The sequence below is a fragment of the Pelodiscus sinensis genome, chromosome 2 (genome assembly GCF_052426305.1).
Source record: "Pelodiscus sinensis isolate ZL-2025 chromosome 2, ASM5242630v1, whole genome shotgun sequence".
Lineage (NCBI taxonomy): Eukaryota > Metazoa > Chordata > Testudines > Trionychidae > Pelodiscus > Pelodiscus sinensis.
Window position 1 is genome coordinate 134418423 of NC_143053.1, and position 25228 is coordinate 134443650.

Here is a 25228-nt window from a genome sequence, read left to right on the forward strand (position 1 = left end):
AGTTTAGTAGTCAACTAACTGATATGCCTAGGCTTATCGGTTAGTTGAGTCGACTACTTGACTAGCATCCCCCCTTACTGCCTCTGGGTGGAGCCAGCTTGGGGGAGCCAGTTTAAAAGTTGGTTCCCCCCAGCACCATCTCAGTAGTGCTGTCTACCCCTCCCCCTGCGCTGCTGCTTCTATAAAAAGCAGCAGTGTGGGGTGGGAGGGCAGAGGCTGCTCCGCATCCCACGGAGCAGCTCTATGGGAGGTGCCAGCTCCATGCTGGCCTCCCCCCCCGCCAAGCGTTAACAAGGGCTGCTAGACCCCGTGCAAGCCAGGACTGAGTAAGTCCGGCTCACACCAGGTCTGGGAGGTACCCCTGCTGTGGCTCTGCAGTTTAAACATAGTAAGAGCCAGGCAGGCAGGTATCCCAGTTCCTACTTCATTTAAACTGCAGAGCCACAATGGTGGGTAGCTCCCGGACTGGGCACGAGCTGGGACTGAGCGTTCCTCTCTTATCAACTAATTGTGTAGTCGATAGAAATTCTAACTACTTGCTTCCTAACATCCATATTTTAAACTGACAAAAGTCTGGTGGTACAGCTATAGCGGGACTAAGGCAGGCTTCCTACCGCACCTGGCGCCACACTTAACCTGGAAGTGGCTGCTATGTCCTTGCAGCCCTTGGAGGTGGAGGGTAAGATGGCTCTATGCACTGCCTCTGCCCTAAACACTGTTTCCACAGCTCCCACTGGCTGGGAGCCACGGCCAATGGGAGTTGCAGGGGCAGTGTCTGCATGCAGGTGAATCACATGAAGTCATGTGACTTCCCACCCCCAGGGTCGTAGGGACATGCCAGCTGCTTTTGGGAGTGGTTTGGTGCCAGGGCAGTCAGGGAACTCAAGGTAAGGACCACCCGGCCGGAGCCCCCTTTAACATGCATATCTCCTGCCCCAACCCTGAGCTCCCTCCCAAAACCAGCATCCCTACACATGAACCCACTGCCCCAGCATAAGCCTCCTCCTGGACACAACACTCTGCATCCCTCCCATATCTCATACTTCTCTGTAGCCCTGACCCCCTCCAACATCCAAACTCCTTTCTGCACCTCAACCCCCTGCCTCAGTCTCAGCCAAATCCCCTCTCAGACTCTGTTCCCTTTGGCTCAGGCCAGAGCCCATACCCCAACACTTTGTCCCAACCCAGCGAACATGAGTGAGGGTCACAGAGAGCGAACAAAGGAGGGATGGAGTGAGTGAGGATGTGGCCTCAGGGAGGGGCAGGCAAGGATGTTTGCGTTTGTGAAACAAAATCAGTTCAATTCTTCTAAGGTTGCCAGTTGTCTTGTCACACATTCTCATGACTCTAGTTTAACAGAAACATCACCCCAATCTGCAAAACAAATTGCACTTCAGTTTAACCCTTGCATTAATTGTTCAAAAGCCAAGGTTCAGTTTTACTTCTTAGAAACCAGGTCTTTATTTCAAGTTACATTAGGAGTGAATTATTCAGTTTTTCTAGCACCTAAATGCCATGTTTTGAAAATGTCATTTTTAAAGCTATCTTAATAAAGGCAAATACTTTATTTCAGTGTTTCAGCATCAGAATTCTGATCCATGTTTTTGCATGAGGGAGAAGATAAATATTTAGAATTGTGCAATATCATACTGGACAGAAGACAGAAGACCACCCAGGCCTAAAAACTACAGATCAGACATATGAAGCTGCAACTATTAAACTCTTGGATTAAAATCTCATATTACACAAACTAGTAGGACTTTTATTTATAATATGCATTTCCCATTAAAGTAACAAACAGCATTTGCTTATGATCCCATATAATTCATTCTTTGTTGCCACTCTGCCAATTTAGACTCTCCTCTCTACATCCTCCCAAAAATACCACAAATCTATCGTGGAAATCAAGAGTAGTTCAATAAATAAAGCTAAAGGTGGATTCTTTTCAGGTACATTTAACTTAACATTAAAATAGAAATTGTGAAAGGAGTCTAATTGTTGTTTTTTTTCCTCTTTGTAGAATGTGTCTACAGTTTCCAGCACAGCTGCAGCCACTAAGACATGGTTTCTTAGGTTCCAGACACAAAGATAGCCCTGTTCAAAAAACTTCCCTCTGCTCTTCTATCCGATAGATAACACCATGCAGATCACAAGAACGGAATGATGAGAACACTGCTGCTTTCAAAATGTATTCAACACATCCTGTTCCTCCCTTTTGGGACTGCCAAATGGAAAGAACTTTTTGTCAGGTAAAATCAGAAGCTGCATTTTGGGGGAATGGTGTAAATGTCACTTCTTTGGGACATCCTTTTACATATCCATCTTTAAACATATTATGACTATTTTCACAAAAAGCCAAACATGCACCATCTCTTTTTATGTATTTATTTTTAATTACTCAAAATGGAAAACAAGGTTAAACTGAAAACTGATGGAAGGGAATTTTTTTTGTTTCATTCTCATTGTTGAGAATGGCTCCCAGTCAGACCTTAAAAAGGTTTCTTTTAAACTCCTATTTGTCTTCTTCAATGAGAATATTTCAATTTCTAAATTGTAAAAAAAGAATGGCCACCAACTCACTGAGGCTATGTCTAGACTGTAGGCTTCTTTTGGAAGAGACTTTTCCGGACGAGATCTTCTGGAAAAACTTCTTCTGAAAGACAGCGCCCACACTACCAAAGCGCATCAAAGAAGCGATCTGCTTTTTCAAAAGACAGCATCCACAAACAATGGATGCTATCTTGTTTTTCATCTCTATGATCATACAAGGCATGCAAGAAGCATGGCAAAAGTCTGCAATAATACAGGTGCAATCATGATAGCACAGTACTATGCTAGTAACTGATTTTCTGACTAATTTAGATTTTAAAAGTTAATGGAGCTTGTATACTACTCTCAAGTATGAATGAAGCAAACTTTCATAGAAACACTAAATGCTTCAGAATCCCTGTCTTGCATTTAACTAGATAAGACTTGGGAAAACTCTTGACTTCTAAGCACAGTCACCACTGCCAAATGCCAGTTCAGCTTGAAGGATTCCAGTCACTGTCAGCAAAACCACAACAAAACCTGCTTCAGATAATTCAAACACTGAAACTCCCTTGGATGACTGAAAGGAATGTTATTCCTCAAACATACATTGCTTAACAAAGGGGAAAGAAACAGCTTCCTTTCTCCACGGGAGAGTGCCAAAAAAAGGAGTTGTTCAAAGTGAGGAATGCTTTTGCCCTCCTAATGAAGTGCTGTAGACTAATTTTACCATTAGTCAAAATTCTTATCCCAAAAGTTTCTCTCTCAACTGTTTTATTATTTTAAAATAGAGTTTTGCAACAAGTAAGTCCCTAGGTTTTTTTTCTTTTTAGATTTTCATCACAATTCTTTAAAACTAAAGAAATTAGTGTGCTAAAGAAAACAACTGGATTAAGCATTGACTTTCACTTATCAGGTCAATAGATTTAAAAAGTGACACTGAGTGACATAGCGGTACTATAGTTACATTTTAATTGGAAATAGACTTGGTCACAGTGATGAGGGGAATGTCGTGGGGAGCCTATGGCACTCTACCTGGAGAGAGTACACATGTTGCTGCTCCACGAAGAGGACAAAGCTCAGCGTAGCATGGAGGCCCTGCTCATGCAAGGCCTGACACTGATGCTAGTGCAGCCTCTAGTCCATCCTATGGACACAGTGGAACGATGTTTCCAATGCCATGAGACAAGCTCAGACTAGTGGGACCGCACTGTGATGCAGACATGAGATGATCAGCAGAGGCTGCAGAACTTCTGAATGTGGAAGGCCACGTTCTTGGAACTTTGCGAATAACGTGCCTCTGCCCGGAAGCACCAGATTATCCAAATGAGAGCTGCTCTGACTGCCGAGAAGCATGTGGTGGTTGCCCTACAGAAGCTTGCAATGCCCAGACAGCTACTGGTCAGTGGTGAATCAGCTTGGAGTGGGGAAATCTACAGGGGGAGGGGCTGTTACACAAATAGCCAAGGTAATCAATAAGATCCCTCTACAGAAGGTTGTGATCCTGGGAAATGTGGACATCATAGTGGATGGGTTGGCAATGATGGACTTCCCTAACTGCGGTTGGGGTATACATGGAACGCACATCAACATCTTGGCCCCCAATCACCTTGCCTCGGAGTACATCAACCGCAAGAGGAACTTCCTCATGGTGCTGCAGGAGCCAATGGATCACAAGGGCTGTTTCATCGACATTGATGTGGAATGGTTGAGAAAGATGCCCGATGCCCGCATCTTTTGGAACTCCTGCTTCTTCAGAAAGATGCATGCCTGAACTGTTTTCCCCCACGCAGGAACATTGCCACAGGAGATGTGGAAATGCCAATGGTGAACCTTGGCAACCCAGCCTACCCCGTGCTCCTGTGGCTCATGAAGCCCTAACATGAGCAGCCTGGATCCCAGCAGGGAGGATTTCAACAACAGGCTGAGCAGGTGCAGAATTCTGGTGGAATGTGCACTTGAATGTTTAAAGGGAAGGGTCTCTTGACTCAGTTGGACCTCAGCGAACACAACATTCCCTTTGTGGTGGCAGCATGTTGTGTGCTCCATAATCTGTGTAAGAGCAAGGGGGAAACTTATCTGGCAGAGCATAGGGCCAAGGTAGATTGCCTAGCCAGAGACTCTGGAGCAGCTGGACAGCAGCTGAAGTTATGTTCCAGAGTTACACACAACCTTTTCAAATGCTCTAGAGGGAAAATTATGCCATTTAAATTGGTAGCAGAGAGCTTTACTCAAACAAAAATATCACTGACTCTTCAAAATTATTAGATATTTATACAAAGAATTATTCAATTCTATTTGCATTATGTATAAACACACACACGCACACACAGTAATTACTTTCACTTGCTTATGGGGTGGAATGCATCTGGTTTAGCTGTTGTACAGCACTATTAGGAGTCAGAATGGAATAATACTTCAGCCACTTTAAACACACTTTTTTTTAGACCATCAGAATTTAATTATCTTTCTAAGATGTAATTTGGCATGGATACCAAAGCTCTTGCAAAAAAAGTTCTATGGAAAACTGCGACAAATGCAAATCATCAGGACATCAGTTTTACATCTAATTCTAAAGACTTTATACAGAATTGGTCCAAACACTGGAAGTGTTTCCTATCCAGATCTAAACATGTTATACTACTTTCCATTGTCTAGCTTTATTAAGAGAGCTATAGGTCCACGAGTTCTTTTTATCTTTAGAAACTCTAACAACGCCATATTTCAGTGGCACTGGTACATTCCAATTAGCTAATTTACTCTTTCCCATAATGTTCCAACATGCATGAGACCATTTTCATAAAAATCTGAATTCATGTCTGGTAGCTTCTTATAGTTGCATGATTAAACCTACTCTTAATAGTTTCAAGCAGTAAACTCTCCCATATGACAAACTGTTCCAAAGCGGATGACAAATATAATAAACAGAACTCTAAAGATCTGCACAGCTCAAATGGCAACACTTTGCAGAAATTAAAAATATAACAAATAACCATATGGCAAATAAATACCACGTACTGTGCCAGTATCAGATTTTACAAGTGTATTTAAGTTAGTTGAAAACAACTTTTCTTAACCCTTTTCTTCTTAGCTGTATTCTTTGAACTTCTAGACAATAAACCCTCCTAATAAGAAGTGTCTAAATCTGCATGGCACAGAGGGTAACACAGCAGTATATGGACCACCTTGTGACATAGTGTGCTCTCTCCAGAAATGGATGTTAGACATGCACATTAACATGGGCATCGGGTAAAAGGCCAGCCGGGGAAGGCAAGCCTTGGCCCTTCCCCCTTCTGCCCGAGGCTTCTGGGCCATGAGGAGAGCCATGGCTGCCATGCTGCGGCCACATCCCTCACTGGTGGCCAGGGAAGCCAAGATGCCATGTAGCGACCTGATGCCTCCCCAGAGCATAAACTTTGGCTGTGCTAGAAAAATGGGCAGGGCAGGGGGCAGACAAACTGTGCACTTTGTTATCGCTCCCTGACAGGGACACGAAGGGGAACAGCAAGCAGCTTCAGCCCCTCCTGCCCTCCCTCCTACAACCCCCGCCATATACCCCGCCTCACCTTTCCAACCCTGACTCCTGTACCCAGCTCTTAGCCCTCAGCCCTCCCACACACCTCCAAGCCCTTGTCCTGTCACCTGAATGCCTCAGGGTGGAGGAGGGAACTTCAGACTTCAACATAATGACTCAGGCTTTGAAGCTTTATCCTTAGGAGGAGAACTTTACTCTGCTCATCACCTGTTACACGACGACAGTTCAAAGGCAAACTGTATTAAGGAATAACTGACTCATTAACAAGGGTTCTTGTTCTGTGATGAATTTGTGACCACAGGAAAAAAACCTTGTGGGAGCTGGGGCAATCTCTGATAAGGTTGCTGACATGCATGTTGATTCTTTTATTTTTTACACTATAACGCTTTTCATCTTAAGAATAAATGTGCTTGCTTAGAAAGAGCAACTGCACTGTGTCCCATCTTCTGAGCTGTCCGACTTTGCTAGGGAGAACACAGCATGGGCAAGGACTTGTACAGTCGGAAATAGTCCAGTAAGGAGAGAGGGAGAGATGACTAGGTAATGGCTCAGGAGCTTCAAGCCTAGAGTGAGTACTACACTGAAAGGGGAATTACAAGTGGAGATGTACTGAACTGGCATGTTTATCAAAGTAATGCAACAAATTCAAGATTATGTCTTTTATACAAGGTTTCCAGTGCTGCTATACTGTATTTAGTATACTGTATAAGAGTACACTATAAACTGACTTATACCCCAAGGGCCAGAAGATTAAGTGCTTCAGTTATTAAGGGTAATTAAGTTTTATTTCAGACACCTTGGTTCCCCTGGCATGTTTATATCAAAATTATACAAGAGTGATGACACTTTCACCACATCTAAAAATAAATTACTGTGACTGTGCTCTTTACAAAAAGACGAGAACAAGAGAGAGCATGCGCATACTTAAAATCTTCAGAAATTTGGTGTAAGGATAGTTTCCTTAAGACTGGGAAGGGTCTCTCGAGCAACGTCTGTTTATGCAATTGGTCTTATCCTCATTGCTTCTTCCATTCTAGGCATTATTCATATTAATACATTCATTAAGCAGTAATTTTCTGTGCACCACCACTTTTTGATCATGCCAATAAACTTTGAATGAACAGTAATGCAATGAGTGTATCACAACAGTGAGGCATCCTCTAAATCAGAAGCTCAATCATATATTGGAAAGCTCAAAGCAGCACATTTCAGTGGCTACCTGAAGCACAAACTCTTCAATTAAAAAGTGGCAATAGTGTTTCATTTATAATGCTATCTGACCTACTGTAGCAGCACCAATTTAGTATCTGCTAAGACTGATCAGATGGGCTGTACTGCAAGGCAAATTGAAGGCGTGTATATAAAAAGATGGAACTTCTTTCAACAGCCTCTTTTCTTAGCAGCCTTAATTAATGCAGAGTGCAGCACCTGCAAAGACTTCCATAGAAATCAATGTTCTAGGACTTCTGTCTCCAATGCAATAAGCTGAGGACATCTGTAGCCTCCCTCCGCACGAACCCCCCCCCCCCAATTTTATGGCTACAACCTATCCTACATCTGAATTCAGCTGAAATTTTTTTCATAAAATTGCCATGAGAATAAAGCTAATTATATACAAAATACTAATTCCCTGGGGAAATCCTAGGCAGTCAGCCAGAATTGTTGGATTGTTGCTTATATCTCCAAAGGATCAGCTGTGCAAATACATCTGTTCTGAAGCAGATGCTTTCTATATCCTGATTTCCAGCTAATATTTAAAAAATTGGCTGCTGCCTAATGCCAAAAGCATGTTAACGCATATACCAAATGCAGTATAAACAGTATCTTCTCTGTAGGCTGCTTTGTCTTAAATGTAATACTTTATTTAACTTTATATAGGATAGGAAGGTTTCATTGTCGCTGTTCAAGTCTAGAAGCCAACTTTTTAGTCACATTATAATACCCATGCAGACCGGCAATTTATAAACTGTAGACAGAGTTGACTAATCTCATGGGTTGAATACTGAAATATAACTTTTCCGGATTCAAAGATATGTTAATGGAGAAATCAAGGCTGCTAATACTTCTGAGAAAATTTGAAATGTCACAGATATACACAATTTGAGAAAAGGAAACTAATAAAAAATAATCTACTATGTGATTTAGAAAACAGTTCTGCTAGAGAGAGCAAACTATTAAAAATGTAATTTCCAAAACTGTATTAGGACCTGTTAAGATTCAAGTAGTGTGTAGGATGTGGTAGAAAAATGGAACTAAAACCCTTCAAAGAAATAATAGTGTACACTAGAATTTGGTAAACCCATCACAAGACCTCTCTTCCAAATTTGGAAAATTGGTGTCTCATATTTGTAACTATCCTTTTCCCATATTCAATTTTTTTTGCTACGCTCCCTCATATCTGTGTGTGTCACTAGTTATTTCCTTCTTATTAATTCTATCCCTAAATGTGTTTCATACGTTGGTCTTCTTTACCTTAATTACTTTGACAACATTATCCTCATCTTTCCCTACCATTTCAGTCTAAATAAAATGACATTGCTGAAGTCATCTTACTTTCCTGTTTTTATTAATTTACACTCCCTCCTCTTGAATTCCCTCTCACTGGCTTCCAATTTTCACTGTTAGGGTTTGGCAAAACAGCGAGGATCTATTGGAAAAAGATCCTTTTTTGGATACTTTTGTTGGAAGAGGCTTTTCCAAAATTTGACCTGTCTAGACTGGGCCAAATTTTGGAAAAAAAACCCTCTTTCGAAAGCCCCCTTCTTCCTTATGGAATGAGGAATACAGGGGCTTCTGAAAGAGCGTGTTTGCTCTTCCGCAAAAAAATAAATAAAAGCAGTGCGCGGAAGAGCAAACGCGTTCCCTGGATGCGGCATAGTTTTTTCGGGATACCTCTGGTATCCTGAATCCCCCCCTCTCCCCGCAGTCTAGCCGTACCCTTAGAGATAGGCTCCTTGTCCTACATGTTGTCCTGTTTCCTATGGCCCAAACAGAAGCCATTCTCTTTTTTTCCCCCTGTCACCGCTGTGAAAGCCCTTGCTCACCCCTTGGTCATTTTACCTTAATTAATTATAGTTTATAGCTATCCCTCCATGTATTAGAACTGTGCAAATCACAAGTGAGTCTACAGGTGAAATTCAGAAGTTTTGAGATTATACTGCATTATACTACTCTATGGAACTGAACATGGAATATTTTTCCAACTCTTCCCCTTTCTTAACTCCAAAGAAAGTGTTGCTGCTTATATTCAGAAAATATCCTACAAATAGAGGAATGACCATCAGGTTACACTATGATGCAAAGCAAGAATTAAAACAAAAATCCTGCAACTGGCAGTTCCATAACCTGTGCGATATGTTATCATCTGCCTTTTCCACTATGAACAAGTTGAGGAAACTGCACAGTTTTTACCAGTTATGCAGCAATACAGCCTTGAGCCAACAAAACACAAATGCATCCTCACACGTATCTTACCAAACTTTAAGGGACTATATCAACTTGGAATCTAACCAGTTAAACATGTAAAAGTAAAGTCAACTACAAGCCCTGCTCTGCTCCTGAATTCCCTTTCAATTTGTGTGTGTTTATAATTACATTTAACTATTAAAAGACATTATTTGCTGTGTGAAAGGTGTACACAAACAATATGGAAAATGAAACAGAATAGGGACAAATGCTATTAAACACACAAAGTAAAAAGGTTAATTTCCCACACCTCTATTTTACCTGTTTCAAACCCTTTCAGAGATTAATGTGATTTTTAAATGGGTAATTTTCCCTTTATAAACCTAGGCCACCTATTATTCAATCATTTCACTACCTCTTTTCCAGTCTGTCCATTTATGTATTGTCTTTTTCCTCCAATTGATTTATATATATCTATCTATATCTATATCTATATATATATCTATCTATCACTAGAAGACTTACCTGTTTGGGTCCTTCAGGGCAGTAGGTTGGCAGTATAGGGGGTGCAGGAGTCAGGGCAGGGGGTTATGTGTGGGATGGGCTCAGGGTACAGAGTAGGGATGAAGGAGTCAGAGCAAGGGATGGGAGGCTCAGAGCAGGGGACTGGGAGGTATTTGCCGGGGGAGCTCAGGGCATGGGGTGCAGGACCCAGGGAAAGGGGGCTCATCAGGGCTGCTTACAAGTGAGGACAGTGATGCAGCTGCCAGTCGCTCCTTGGTCCTCCTAAGTGGTGCCCCAGTCCCTGGCAGTGCTCCTCTGGTTTGGCAGGTACTGTAGCCAAGAGCTAGGGAAGCACAAAGGCCTGGCCACTTTCTTCCTTTTGGTAACTCTTCAATATAGCTGTCCTCCACACTCGCTGCCCCACAATGGTCACTATGCAGTATAACTGTCCGGTCTGCTATCAGCACCCTACTTTTCCATGTGATAAGAAAACAATCCCATTCCAGGCACATCCCATTTCCCTGGCCTTGACCTTGCTTTAAATTAGAATTAGAGGAAGCTGCATAGCAAATTAGATGTTGCTTGCTTTTACCATTTAGAAGTTCTTGAACAAATAGGCTCACAGACAGATGGATTCATGGACAGATAGATAGATGCACACACTTTTTAGATATAGATAGATAAGGGATTTGAGCACAGGTTGAACCTCTCTAATCCGGCACTCTCTGGTCCGGCATGATTTTGGTTAGCTGGATGTCTACTTATCACGGGTGTGGCCAAGTTTCCCACAGTTCCATGAAGTTTGTTTACAGCCACGGGTCCTGGCTCTCAGTGTTCTGTGCTGCTAATTACTCAAATTTACCCCTAAATGTCTTTTAAGACTCCTGTAAGCAGTGGAAATGTTGGTAATGCTGCTCCATAATATTGTCTTCCCATAGTTTGGCAAATTTTCTGGTTTGGAACAATCAGGTGCTGAGGGTGCAGGACTAGAGAGGTATAACCTTTATTATTTTTGTGTGTGTTTGTTTTACTTGTAAATAACATAGCAAACATATAGCAATGCATAAGTAACTTATACAAATAGCTTCAGTATGCAAAAAGTGAGCATCAAGCTGTCTCTTGGATGTCTCTAAAAGAGAACATTTGTGAGTGAACATCCACTATATGAATTAAATCTCCTTTCCTTGCAATGTGTTTCAAACCCTGTTTTCACATTTAATAAAAATATTACCTAAATTCAAGAGTCTTCTTGTAACTTCTACTTTCTACCCAGTATTACTGACATTTCAATATTGTAATTATGAACATGCTTTATTTAAAATAACAAGGCCAACAGCTGGCATCAGTGCAGATAACTCCCAAATCTGTAGTTTTAATGTTTTGGTCATCTAGTTTTTTCTAATATCTCCTGAATAAAATTTGACACAGTACTGTGTTTTATTTAATGTAGATTGACCACCACGGGTGTTTAGACTGGCTGCAAGCACTAGGCTTTCCTTAAATCTTTTAGCTCTCCAAATACCACAGAAGTTCAGATTTTCAATAGTGAATTGAGAATTAAACCACAACTAACATGACTTTTTATATTTGATGACACTGAAATCCCCTGAAGAATGAATATATAAATATAATAAATGCAACACAGGAATTAGCTATTTATATTAGAAGAGAAAAGGCTATGTGAAATCTCTGAAGCACATTTTAATTTTTAGACATCCTATAAATGTCCAACTATCACATAAAAAGTAGGAAACTGTTAAGGCCTATTTTTCAGTGCTTCCTGAAAAGTTGTGACTGCAGGAAACAAAAAGAACTCTAACAATCTGTCTTCATGGAGATGTTGGGCTTGATTTCAGAAAATATTGAAAATAAAGTTTCATATTCAGGCTGTGTCATGATCTTGTAGAAGAAAGACCGACTGGGGGAAAAGAGAAAATGAAGCTTAAGAAAACCTCAACCCATTTGTGCTCTTGCATTATGCAAGAAAAAAAATACATTAAAATAATAGTACAATTTCAAACATGCGTTTTAACATGTCAAAAAAGAATAGTAGATTGAAAGTCAGCCCCTTTGGGCATATGCATTATGATACAATCCATGATTGCACTATTTTTTCTATGATTCTTGCCTCATTCAGTACACAGGATGGATGGTGGTCACTGAAAAAGCAACTATTCAAAGTCTTGTTTTATCCCTGTTCAGTGTGCGGCCTGATGACTTTACTGCCAACTATTTAAACTTTGCGCTGAAAAAATTAGTATCAAAGCCTTTCCTGTGCTATCTATTACTGCAAAACCAGTGTGCTTCACAATATTCCACTTGTTGGGCTGGTATTATTCCCATTTTTCAGATGGATGACTGAGATACAGAGACAGTAAGGCTGAAGTATCCCCTAATTTTGGGTGCCCAATCTGACCTACATAGGACCAGATTTTTTCAGAGAATTCAGCACTTTAAAGCACTTCATATGTTCCAATCATAGCCCCTATTGGCTTCAGTTACAGCTGAGACTCACCAAACACTTCTGTAAATCAGAGCTTGGAGTCTCACATCAGGCACCCAGGCTATTAAGAACACTTAATTAGTAGAAGCAAAATGCAGGACAATGTAGCACTTTAAAGACTAACAAGATGGTTTATTAGATGATGAGCTTTCGTGGGCCAGACCCACTTCCTCAGATCAAATAGTGGAAGCGGGTCTGGCCCACGAAAGCTCATCATCTAATAAACCATCTTGTTAGTCTTTAAAGTGCTACATTGTCCTGCATTTTGCTTCAACTACCCCAGACTAACACGGCTACATTTCTATCACTTAATTAGTAAGTAGCTGACCACCTGTGAAAGTAGTTTAAGTGACTTGCCCAATATCTCATTGTGGCAAAGGCCATGGAAAGAATCTAATTCTCCAAGGCAGCCTCACTACACTATAGGGAGGCCATTAAGCTAGCTTCAAAGGGAGCAGGTCACAAAATCCCACAGGCTATCATAAAAAGGTGACTTTGACAGAGGGCTGGAAGTTGGGGAGAAATGGAAAATTACAACAGGGTCACACAGGAGCAAGAAGAGGGAAACCAGCATGAATGCGTATGTGTGGATCTGCTCAATATCACAGATAGCTATACACAAACACAAGTACTATGGGGTATAAATAGGACAAACGAAAGGTCGCATACATACTAAAGTATCAATTAATTGGCATCGGAGACTTGCAGTGATAAATCTCATGGCTATTTGTATACAGGGATCTAGACTGTCCAGGAATTCCATTCAGGGGAAGTGCTGCACGATACATCAAGGATGCATTTCTAGAACCAATAGCAGAAGTATACAAAACAGTAACTGGAGATGGCTACCCAGACATCTGTTGGAAAAGTAAACATGGCAAAATGTGAACTGTTCAATAAGTTCTTAGAATGTACTAGAAAAAAATTCTTGTTTCTGAAGGTGGAGGAAGCACTCAGAGGGTCAATTTAGACTTGATTCTGACTAACAGAGAGGAATTGGTTGCCAGTCTGAGGTTGGAACGCAACCTGGGTGAAAGTAATCATGAAATGACAGATTTTATTATTTTACAGAAAAGGCAAGGAGTGAGAGCAGCAGAATAGGGACAAAGGACTTCTCAAGTAGACTTTAGCAAATTCAGAATTGATAGGTAAGTTCCTATGAGAAGAAAACAAAAGGGGGAAAAAAGTTGAGGAGAATTGGCAGTTTTTCCAAAAAGAGACAATATTAAAGCCCAACAATGAACTATCCCAACATAAAGAAAAGAGAGGAAAAACTGTAGAGGTAACATGGCTCCATCAGGAGCTCTTTAGTGACCTGAGAACAAGAAAGGAATCCTATCAAATGTGGAAACACGGACAAATTGCTAAGGAGTGATACACAAGAATAGCAGAAAGCAGTAAGGCCAAAACCAGAAAGGTTAAGGAAAAAAAATGAGTCACACCAGTAAGGGATATAAAAGGCAGAGTTAAATGAAAGTCTCCTATTTATTGGGAAGAGAGAACTAATAATGAACAAAAAGGCTAAGATGTGAAATACCTATTTTTCTCAGTCTTCCCTAAACCTGTGTGACTAGATACATAACACAATTAATATTAACAGAAAGTGGGAGGGAGTACAAGTCAGAATAAGGAAAGAACAGGTTAAAGAGCACTGAGTTAAGTTAGATGAATTCACATCAGCTGGGCCTAAGGAAATTCATCCTAGAGCATGTAAGCAACTAGCTAAAGCCAACTTCAAATTATTAACTATCATCTTTGAGAAGAGGTGAGACCCTACAGGATGATGGCAAATATTGCACCTATATTTAAAAAGGGGAAGAAAGAGGACCCAGGGAGAAATAAACCTAACTTCTTATACCTGGAAAGACAGTTTAACAAAGTATTAAATAATCAGTTTGTAAGCACCTAGACTATAATAGCATAATAAGAATTAGCAAGCATAGGCATGTCAATAACAGATAATGCCAAACCAACTTATTTTTTTTCTTTTACAGGATTCCCCATCTATTCGGTAGTGGGTAAACATCAGATGTGATATAACTTGATTGTAGCAAGGCTTTTGACAGTCCCGCATAACAGTCACAGAAGAAAACTAGGGAAAATGCTACAAGTGGGTGCAAAACTAGTTGAAAGATTGTACTCAAAGAAAAGTTATCAATGGTTTGCTGAGGTCCCATATGGTGGGTCCCACAGAAGTCAGTACTGAATCTGGTACTATTTGATATTTCATTAATGACCTGCATAATGGAATGAGGAGTATGCTAATCAAATTTGTATATGGCACCAAGCTAAGAGAAGTTGCAAGCACTTTAGAGAGAGAATTATAATTCAAAATTACCTTGATAAATTGGAAAATTGATCTGAAATAATCAAGATTGAATGTGTCTTAATTGAATTTCAAGTACTACACTTCAGGAAAAACCAATTACAAAGCTTCAAAATGGGGAATATGTATTGGCACAGACTATTATCCTGAGTAATCTCATTTATCAAACAAAAATGTAGCTTTCTGATTCAAGAGATTCCATCCCTCATGAATCTCGTTATAACAAGTTCAATACTCCCCATACCATATACTGTACTGGAATTCTCCTTTTGTCCAATCCAGTCTGCCCTTGCCAGTAAGAATTCTCTTGTTTCAAAGGTTCAACTTCATCAACAGTGACACGTTATTATGGTTTCACATTCCCAGTTAAAGAAAGAAATGCCCAGTGAAACAAAAAAAAGTATCAATTTATCATCCAAATGGTTGCTAGACTCTCTTATCCAGAATTCCACAGGACAAAAAGACCTGATCAACCTATAGAGACAAAAACTTCTCTCATACATCATCCTTCAAACACAAAAATCCTGCTGCACATACTGCACATCCAAGTATGCAACACCAAGACCTTCCTGTTACAGCTAACCATATTGCTGCACAAGTGGGTGGGTGGGTGAGGGGGAGGGGACACAGAAGGAGAAGAGAAGACTGGAAAATAGATGAAGTCAGAAAAATTAAAGTGCTTTCCAACAGCACAGTACACCATTTCAATCAATTTTTTCCTGCAATTGATTTCTCACCAGGTCTACTGCTTAGAATACAGTATTATCAATGTAGAAGCTCTCTAGATTTCTATCACATCTGTGATGAAGCATTTAGACCCATAACTTATATTTCACTGTGTATTCTAAATCCAGAGACTCAAAAAGCTTCTTTTAAATGAGCAAACAGCCTTTTCCAATACACTTATTTGCTTCTGAGCACAAACTTTGTGTATCATCCTAATTTGGGGATGAAATCAATTACCACCAATCAAGAAGTAAAGTTATTATTCATTCCCAGAATGATATTACGTATAAAATCATCCTGGGGGGAAGCGATTAAACTTATCCAAGAATACACAAAATAAAGGTTATTACTCTCTTTTCTAGAGTGAAATATCACATTCACATTGCAAACAAACAAACAAACAGACAAACAAACAAACAAACAAACCCTAAAAGAAAGGAAGTGTTGTAATGAGGCCTACAATTGGAACATAAAACGCATTCTCACTTACCTTTGTGGTTAAATATACCCTCCATCTCCATGCTGCTTCTAGAGTGGGCAATGCAAAGTGACCCACAGGGAACAAGCCCTTCTGCAGCAGGGGATCGATCTGTAGTTCGTACCAGACACCAATCAGGCTTGTCATGTGGCCTCTCTAGAACCTCCACTGTCTGACCACGGCGGATTGTCAGCTCATTGCTGTTGCATGCTGTGAAGTCATGGATGACCACAGTTAATTCGCAGCCACCTGACAACTGTGGAAAGAGAGCAAATAAAGAATGTATGGCTGATGCACTGCAGTTGTTTTTAAACAAGGATGACTGCTTATTTAGGATTTCAGGCAAGATAAAACCCTTCTCTCTCCTTCACCTCCGATTCACTGTCTGGAAAGATTCCAAGATCTGTGAATGATATTGTGAAGCCGCTAGGCTTGCCTTTGGAAGTAGCTTCCTTCCTAGGTATCTTGAGAAAACTTGAGACAAAAAAAGACGACGCATCACTCTACACAAGGCAGAAAGGAAACCCCCTCTCTTCTTCCATTGAAACCATGCTCAGGTGGAGCCCTGCAAGTATTAGTGCAATAACTGCACAAACACTCACAACTAAAGGTGTCTTAGCCATCACAAATAGTGATAGAAATGTAGTCGTGTTAGTCTGGTGTAGCTGAAACAAAATACAGGACTATGTAGCACTTTAAAGACTAACAAGATGGTTTATTAGGTGATGAGCTTTCGTGGGCCAGACCCACTTCCTCAGATCAAATAGAGGAAGAAAATACTCACAACCATATATACCAAAGGATACAATTTAAAAAAATGAACACATATGAAAAGGACAAATCAAATTTCAGAACAGAAGGGGAAAGCGGGGGTGGGGGGGAGAAGAGGTAAATGTCTGTGAGCTAATGGTATTAGAGGTGATAATTGGGGAAGCTATCTTTGTAATGGGTAAGATAGCTAGAGTCTTTGTTGAGCCCTCCGCGTAGAGTGTCGAATTTTAGCATGAATGACAGTTCAGAGAATTCTCTTTTAAATCTGCACAATAAGTCTTTTGTGCATTAGTGCCCCGGGGCTTAGTACAGAGACAGATTAAAGCCAGGAAGGGATTTTACCTTCCCACTGCAACAGAGTGTTTTAGGGGGCTGAAGGCTTTCCTGGCTCATCTCAGACTAGGTATGCAGTTGGGTAACAGTTAACCAGATCCCCGGGAAGCAGTCTGCCAAGGGCGGAAAGCTGGGAGCCAGCAGAGCCAGCACCAGCTCCTGCCCCAGTGCAGGTGCCAGGAGCTGGCAGAGTCAGCCGCAGTGTGGAGGCTGGGAGCCTGGTGGCTCTCTACCTCCCTCCAAGTTCTCCAGTAATTAAACACTTCATATGCAGTCTCTGAATATATGGGTCACATTTTTAAGCACAGGGATCATCACACACTGGTTCTTCAGAGAATCAACTATTGTAGAATCCTTTTGTGATACAGATCCCAAAATAGCTGTTTTTCAAGATTTTTAACTCTCTCCTTCCTAACTCCACCCAACAACCAAAAAAAGATTTCAGATTCATACAGATCTACATGAACTGGGCTGGCAAAACCCAGCATGCCTCACTGGTTTCCCCCCGCCCCTTCCAAGCACTTCATGAAAATTACTTTAATCCAGATTAACTATGCAGGCCTACTCAACACACAGCCTGCAAGCCACATGCAGCCCACAGCCTGTTTGTTTGCGGCCCACTGTGTGATTTGGGTTTACGCGACGCTCAGCATGTGACCCGCAGGTGGGAGCCAAAACAAAAAAGTAGTCAATATAATGGTCTTCTGTTGAAAAGCCTTTCAGTAATTAAATCCCTGGACTGTCATTGCTCATTAAAGCGCTGTCATATGGGTGGAAATTGTAATTATTACATTTTATTAATATCAGCAGAACTGACTTACATAGGGCCTGCATGTTGTGTAATCTTGCCTTAATCTTTGTATTCATGCTGTCAATATGAAAGAAGCTATTTGCATATCTGCCTATATTTTTGCACGTATATGCAACCACAGTTAAGTTGCGGCCCTCAGCCTGCACTGTGAGTATCATTATGGCCAGGGCTCGCTGAACCGCGGCAAGCCCTGCTCGCCAGCCGCTCTGTCCAGCAATCTGCGCATGCATAGATTATTCTGCGCATGCGCAGATCGCCCGAACGCGGCTTTTCCGGATTGCAATCTATTCGCCACGGGCGAGTAGACTGCATTATTTGTTGAGCCATGATTATGGTCCATGGGGCTTCCAAAGTTGATTAGCCCTGCTTTACTGCATCACCCTGTTTAATATAAACTAAAAGCACATAAACATATTTAAGTTCCTTAGTTGCACCACAACTTCCTTATGTACCTTTAAGTTGATTTTAATTTCTAATAGTAATCCTACAGCACTAATATTCTAGTTGTACTTTTTTTTTTCTCCTGGTATATGAGTACCACTATTATAACACCATCTACTAGAACAGAACAGATTTAATTTTCATTTGATGTTATGCAACTTCCATTAGTAGAAAACATCAGACATTTCAGACACAGACCCCCTATTACATGGTGCCAACTGTGCAATACCATGGGGGAATGGTTCTTCCAGTTTATACTCAGATTAATAAAGACAGATATTCCCTTATAATTCTTATTTTAGAAAATGTAACCGCAGAGGTTATTACACAAACATTTAACAACCTTGAAACATGCTTGCCTAATTTTGCTACAATTAAAATTTCTTTTCTACCCTGATATCAGTAAGTCCCTGTGGTCTTTAGAACCATACCTAAATACACATCTGGATTGTTACTTATAAAGCTGTTTTAATAAAATTTCTTGGGCTCAAAGGCAAGATAGAACTTTTCTTCTCCAGGATAATGCTCTGTCACCAAACAGGAATTTGAAAAGTGTTTACCAAGCAACTCATGACACCAGAGACACAGGTTAATTCCCTCCTTCCTTCCCCATCTCTGACACATCCACAGGACATAACCTGTGAGTGTCAGTCTGTAGAACTGCAAAGTTTTCTCATGACCACTGCCTGCCAATCTTGTTAACTAATCCTGGATGCGTGTGTGTGTGTGATGAGTGATTTTTCTTGGGAGGGAAAGAGAAGCCTTATGTTTTTCATAATTAAGGAAAATACATCAGCCTGTACTATCCCCCACCGGATTTTGGCTGGAAATTAATCACACGGCTTCTATTTCATCTTTTAAGACAGTCCCAGGTCTCAAGATAAGGTGCATAGCTTCAGAACAGGCTACCTTCTCACTCACTAAAAATATCTTCCTCCCCTCCCCTCCCCTCTCTTCCTTTACATTATATTAGCTTTTAGTCCACACGAAGTTATGCCAAAGGGGAAAAAGTCAAGAGCCTTTCCTTGGTTTCTGGCACTGATTTATGTTATAGACCTCTACAAACTAAGTCTGAAACAATTGAAAACATGTGTATGCCTGAAGGGGTCTGAGAAAAAGTCCACAGAGTCTGACTTCATAAGGTGTCAAATGCAAGGCTCAAAACTTTTTCTCATGAAAAGCACATTCTCTCTTCCCAACTATCCCAAGCATAGGTCAGTGGCTTTTGGGAACCATGCATCTTGTCAAGACAACCGATCCAAATATCTACAGCTTTGTGCTTCAACACAGATGTTCCTTCTTTCCCCTCACTTACTTAAAAGGACATTCGAAAACAAAAAGTTATCTAAATATTTTAACTTATGAGAGTGTTAGGACAGTGGAGTAAAACAAAGATAATATGGACCAACTATGTGGGCACTAACAAACATTAGTGTTGGTTAGCTCTCCTCAGTCAGTCAATCACACTCATGCCAACAACACAGCCTTTGCATTAGACTCAGACTATGGTTATGCTGCAATAAAACACCTGCGGCTTGCATCTGCTGGCTCATGGGGCTTGAACTATGGGGATATCAAATTTCAGGGTAGACACTCCCCCCACCCCCAATCCCAGAGCTGAGGCTCTAGATGAAGTCAGAAAACCTACACTGCAATTTTATAGCTCTGTAGCCTGAGCCCCACAAGCCTGAGTCAACTGACATAGGCCAGCTGCAGACGTTTCATTGCAGTCAAGATATACCATTAGGTTACAACCTGCCAATGCTGACACCATATTCTCAGCTCTGCACAACATTTGCAGATGAAAGCCAGAGTGGTGTCTTTTCCACGGTGGTCAATAACAGCAGTACCCATCTCATCTGGAAACACAAGTCATCAGCATAGAAAAAACGGTTACTTACTTTCATAACTGTGGTCTTCAAGATGTGTTGCTCACGTCCATTCCACATAGGTGTGTGTGCACAGCGCACACGCGTCGTTGGAAGATTTTCCCTTAGCAGTACCCATCGGGACAGCAGGGGAGCCCCCTGAAGTGGCACCGATATATCAGCTAATACATATCCCTGCTGGCCCTCCCCCCACTCTGTTCCTTCTTACCGGACTACTCTGAAGAAGGGGAGGCGGGTGAGATTTGGAATGGACATGAGCAACACATCTCGAAGAACAACAGTTACAAAGGTAAATAACCATTTTTTCTTCTTTGAGTGATTGTTCATGTCCATTCCATAGAGATGATTCCAAAGCAGAAACCCTAGGAAGTAGGGTCGGAGTTCAAACCTTCAACTAAGGAAAGGACAGCCCTACCCAGGGCTGCATCCTCCCTAGCTTGATGAGCCAGAGTGTAATGAATGGCAAAGGTGTAGATAGAAGACCACATGGCCACTCTACAAATGTCCAGGATAGGGACCTGAGCTACGAAGGCTGTAGAAGAGGCCTGAGCTGTAGTGCAGTGGGGCTGTCAAGGGAGGTGGTGGCATCCCAGCCAACTCGTAGCACTCCTTAATACAGGAAGTGATCTACAAAGAGATCCTCTGTGCAGAAACTGGCTGTTACAAACAACCGAGGGGACTTGTGGAAGAACCTTGTACTGTCTAAATAAAACACTAAAGCTCTCCTGACATCTAGTGTGTGTAAAGCCTGTTTTTTGCCTGAAACACGGGGCTTAGGGTAAAACACTGGGAAGAAAATGTCCTGGGAGGCATGGGAATGAGACACCATCATTGGTGGGAACGCTGAGTGAGGGCATAACCTGACCTTATCCTTGAAGAACACTGTATAGGGAGGGTCCAACATTACGGCCCTCAACTCAGACACCCAACTAGCTGATGTGATAGCTACTAGGAAAGACACCTTCCACGACAGGCTCAGTAACAAACATGGTGCTAGGATCTTGAAGGGGGTCTCCATTAGTTTGGTCAGGACTAGATTGAGGTCCCACTGAGGTACAGGTTGACGCACATGCGGGTAAAGCCTATTCAAGCCCTTCAGGAAGCGATGGGTTATCAGGTCTGCAAATAACGTCTTATCCCGTGAACCCAGGTGGAAGGCAGAGATGGCCATCAAATGCACTTTGACGAAGAGGATAGTCACTGAACCCTAAGGTCCAGAAGGTAGTCCAGGACCTGAGTGTTCCTAGGTGAAACTCCTTGGTGGCCCAAATGGAGAAGCGCTTCTAGTCGGCCAGATAAGTGGCCCTAGTAGAGGGCTTCCTATTTCCCAACATGACCTCCTGCACCCGCTCTGAGCATTGCAGTTCCGCTGCTGTCAGCCACGCACTTCCAGGCCATTAGGTGCAGGGACCGCAGGTTCAGGTGACGGAGCCTGCTGAAGTCCTGTGTTATCACATCCGGGTCAGCAGGAGGGCTATTGGCCTCTCGCAAGTCAGGGTCAGAAGGAATGTGAACCAGTGCTACCTCGGCCACATCGGCACAAAGAGTATCTGAAAGGCCCTGAACTCCTGCACCTGTAGGAGCATACTGTGTACTAACAGGAAAGGTGGGAAGGCATAAAGCAGCCCCTGTGGTCAGACCCATGAGTGAGCAGAACCTGGGGCACTTCCTGTTTTGGTGGGTTGCAAACAGGTCCAGGAGAGGAAACCTCCATCTGCAGAAAATACAGAGGAGCCCACATCTGTCCCAAGGGATCATTCGTGTCCAGAGAAAGACCTGCTCAGCTGATCCGCGAGGGTAATCTGAGACCCCGGTAGGTAGGCAGCAACTGGGTGGATGCTCTCCCCGATACACAGCTCTCAGAGCTGGAGGGCTTCCTGACATAGGGGAGGGAACAGGCCTCATCCTGCTTGTTTATTTACGAAACCGCCAAGGTATTGTCAGACAGGATCATAGCTGTCCCACACCTGAGTCTGGGGAGAAAGGCCTGACAGGCGAGGTGGACTGCCCTCAGCTCCCTGACATTGATGTGAAGGGAGAGGCCTTTGCGTGATGACATACCTTAGGTCCTCACAGGACTGGAGTGAGCCCCCACCTGGTGTTGGATGTGTCCATCACCAACTAAAGGATAGGGAGGGGCCTGGAGAACAGTATTTGGGCATAGACCATCTCCTCCTGGGTCCACCAGTTCAGAGAGCGGAGGACTTTGGAGGGAACCATCACAACTCTGTCCCAAGAGTAGACGGACACATGCGGAGTCTGGTGTGCTGGATGACATGAGGCCCAGCTGTGAGGCCTGGCAGATGCATACAGTTCCTGTCCGTGTTTATTCAAAATGCCCACAGTGACACGACAAGTATTCTTGATGGCCAGAAAATGTGACCTGGGCAGGGAGGCCGTGGCCAACGTGGAGTCCAGTCATGCACCCACAAACTCTATGACCAGGGTGGGAATCAGGGTGGACTTGGCTACGTTTAGGAGGAGGCCTAGCTGAAAAAAGACTTACATCAGGACAATGTGGGCCAGTACTTGTCTGAGTAGAGACCCCAATCCAGCCAGTCATCCAGGTATGGAAACACTTTTCTTCAGGGCGGAGGAGACTATGGCCATGCATTTTGGGAATACCCAAGGGGCTGTGGACAGGCCAAAGGGAAGGACCATAAACTGGTAATGGTCCTGACCAACCATAAAGCGCCAGAACTGCCTGCAATGGGAAGCGATCGAGATATGGAAGTAAGCATCTTTCAGATCGAGGGCAGCGTACCACACTCTGAGATTCAGGGATGGGATGATCGATGCCAGGGTCACCAACTGGAATTTGGCCTTGGCCACGAAGGCGTTGACATCCCTGAGGTCTAGAATGGGTCGAAACCCTCCCTTCGCCTTGGGGACCAGGAAAATAGCAGGAATAGAATCCCCTGCCAATGAACTCTTGGAGGACCAGGTTGACCACCCTGAGACTCAGGAGCTGCAGCACCTCCTCCCAGAGGAAATGCTCATGATGGGGGTCCCTGAAGAGAGACGGGGTAGTGGGATGGGGTGTGTGTGTGAAAGGAAGGGGATAGAATATCCTCTCCCCGCAGTCTCTAGAACCCATTGGTCTGAGGTAATGGACCCCCAGGCCTGACAGAAGGGAAATAAACAATCCTGGAACAGGAAAGGGAAGGCTGGTAGGCTGTCCTCAGGCATGTCCTCAAAACCCCTGAAGGGGCCCTGGGACTTAGAGGGGCCATGACCCTGGTCCCAGGGAGGGCAGGAACGGCGCCCATTATTCCTGCCATTCACATTCCTCTCACTGCAGCGAGTGACCTCTGTTGGGCAGGTCTGGGGGGATTCCTACCCAGGAGGAAACACTTCTGGGGGGCCAAGTCTGAATCTTGAGGGGCTTCAGAGTGGCCCGGTTGTCCTTAAGGCCATGCAGATTCTGATCGCTCTTTTCAGGAAAAAAAGGATGGCCCTTCAAAGGGGAGGTCCTGAATAGCAGACTAGAGTTCAGGAGGCACTCCTGACCCCTGCAGCTACAAACTGCATCGCAAGACAATTCCCGTGGCTATGGTGTCCAGTGCGACTTCCAAGGCCACTCAGAAGATTATCCTGCCCTTCTCTGCAAGGGACTTGAACTCAGAGCAGGGATCTCTGGGAAGCAGCTCAGCAAATGTGTTTATAGACACCCCAAGTGTTGTACGCACAGCCAAGGTTTGCTTCTGCAGGCCTCCAGAAGCACTGGTCTTCCTGCCCAGGAAATCCATCTTTTTGGCCACCCTGTTTTTTGGAGTGGCACCTGGTTGGCCTTGCCTTTCCCTCTGGTTGACTGCCTGGATGACCAGAGACCCTGGCATCGGGTAGGAGGAAAGGTATTCATTCCCCTCCTGCAGCACAAAGTATCTCCGCTCGGCCTTTTTATCGGTTGGTGGGATGGAGGCCAGGGTCTGCCAGAGGGTCTTCTTGAGCTTTGATATGATCTAGTTGATCAGTAAGGCCACTATGGCAGGGGCGTCGGATTGGAAGACGTTAACCGTTGGGTCTGAATCCTCTAACACTGTCAGCCTATACCCCTAGGCTCTGGGCAATTCAACAGAATAGGTCCTGGTGAGATCTGGAGTACATAGCCGACATGGATTGGAGGCCCCTCCCCCACCTCGTCAGGCAAAGAGGACGATGTTCCCCTTCCCTGAATCTGGTGCCTGCAGTGGGGCCTGATAAACCACTAAGGAAGCTACTGTGGAGGGTCGAGCAGCAGATGGGACCTTCTCCGTCGATGGCCCAGGCGAGGCTTGCCCCAGAGGGAGAGACTGCCCCAACGTTGGAGTGGGTTAGTGGGATCGCCGATGGGAGAGCCCTGGGTCCTGAGTAAGCTGACCGTGGCCCCAAGGAACCCACCCTCTGACCTAGGTGATAGGCCCAAGGAGTCTAATAGGGCTTAGCTGAGGGGGCCAGGACTGCACAGGCGCTTGAAGCTGAGGGGGCCAGGACTGTTTCACTCCCGGTACTGGAATGGGCTGTGGCGAAGACTGCTGTTGAAAAGGGTACGCCGATGTACTGGGGTGCTGGGACCGATAGCAGGAGAAGGATCAGTGCAGTAACCTCGATCTGGAACCCTGCAAAAACCAAACCGAGTCCGTGTCTGAGTCAGTCGAGGACTCAGACTTCAACCAGGGTGGTGCCATGGCTGTGGGTGACCCCTGCTGTGGGGTGTGCTGTGCCGTGGATTTAGGCTTCCCCCTGTGCTGAAGGGGAGGGGGACGCCTGGCTGAGGGCTGTACCAGGCCACTCAGCATGGCACCTGGGCCGGTGCCAACTCCGGTGCTAGAACAGGTGCTGGTGCTTGAGTAGAGACAGGGAGCGGGGTTGACACCAGCGTCGGTGCCATACCCGGTACCAGTGTCAAGGTGGATGGTGCCACTGTGAAGTGGTGGTGCCCTCGCACCCCTGGGGCTGGAGCATAGGGTGTTGCTGATGAAGCACAGTGCCATCTGA

The 25228-nt window shown here is 43.5% G+C and overlaps 1 protein-coding gene across 2 annotated transcripts in view; it reads right to left on the bottom strand.

The window, feature by feature from the left end:
* Nucleotides 1–25228, bottom strand: part of TRIO (trio Rho guanine nucleotide exchange factor) — a 414034-nt gene that overhangs the window by 85168 nt on the left and 303638 nt on the right. For both annotated transcript variants that reach the window (XM_006117079.5, XM_075921462.2), the window contains exon 34: nt 16019–16262. In XM_006117079.5, coding sequence (XP_006117141.2) covers nt 16019–16262 — 244 coding nt within the window. The remainder of the gene's footprint in view (nt 1–16018; nt 16263–25228) is intronic.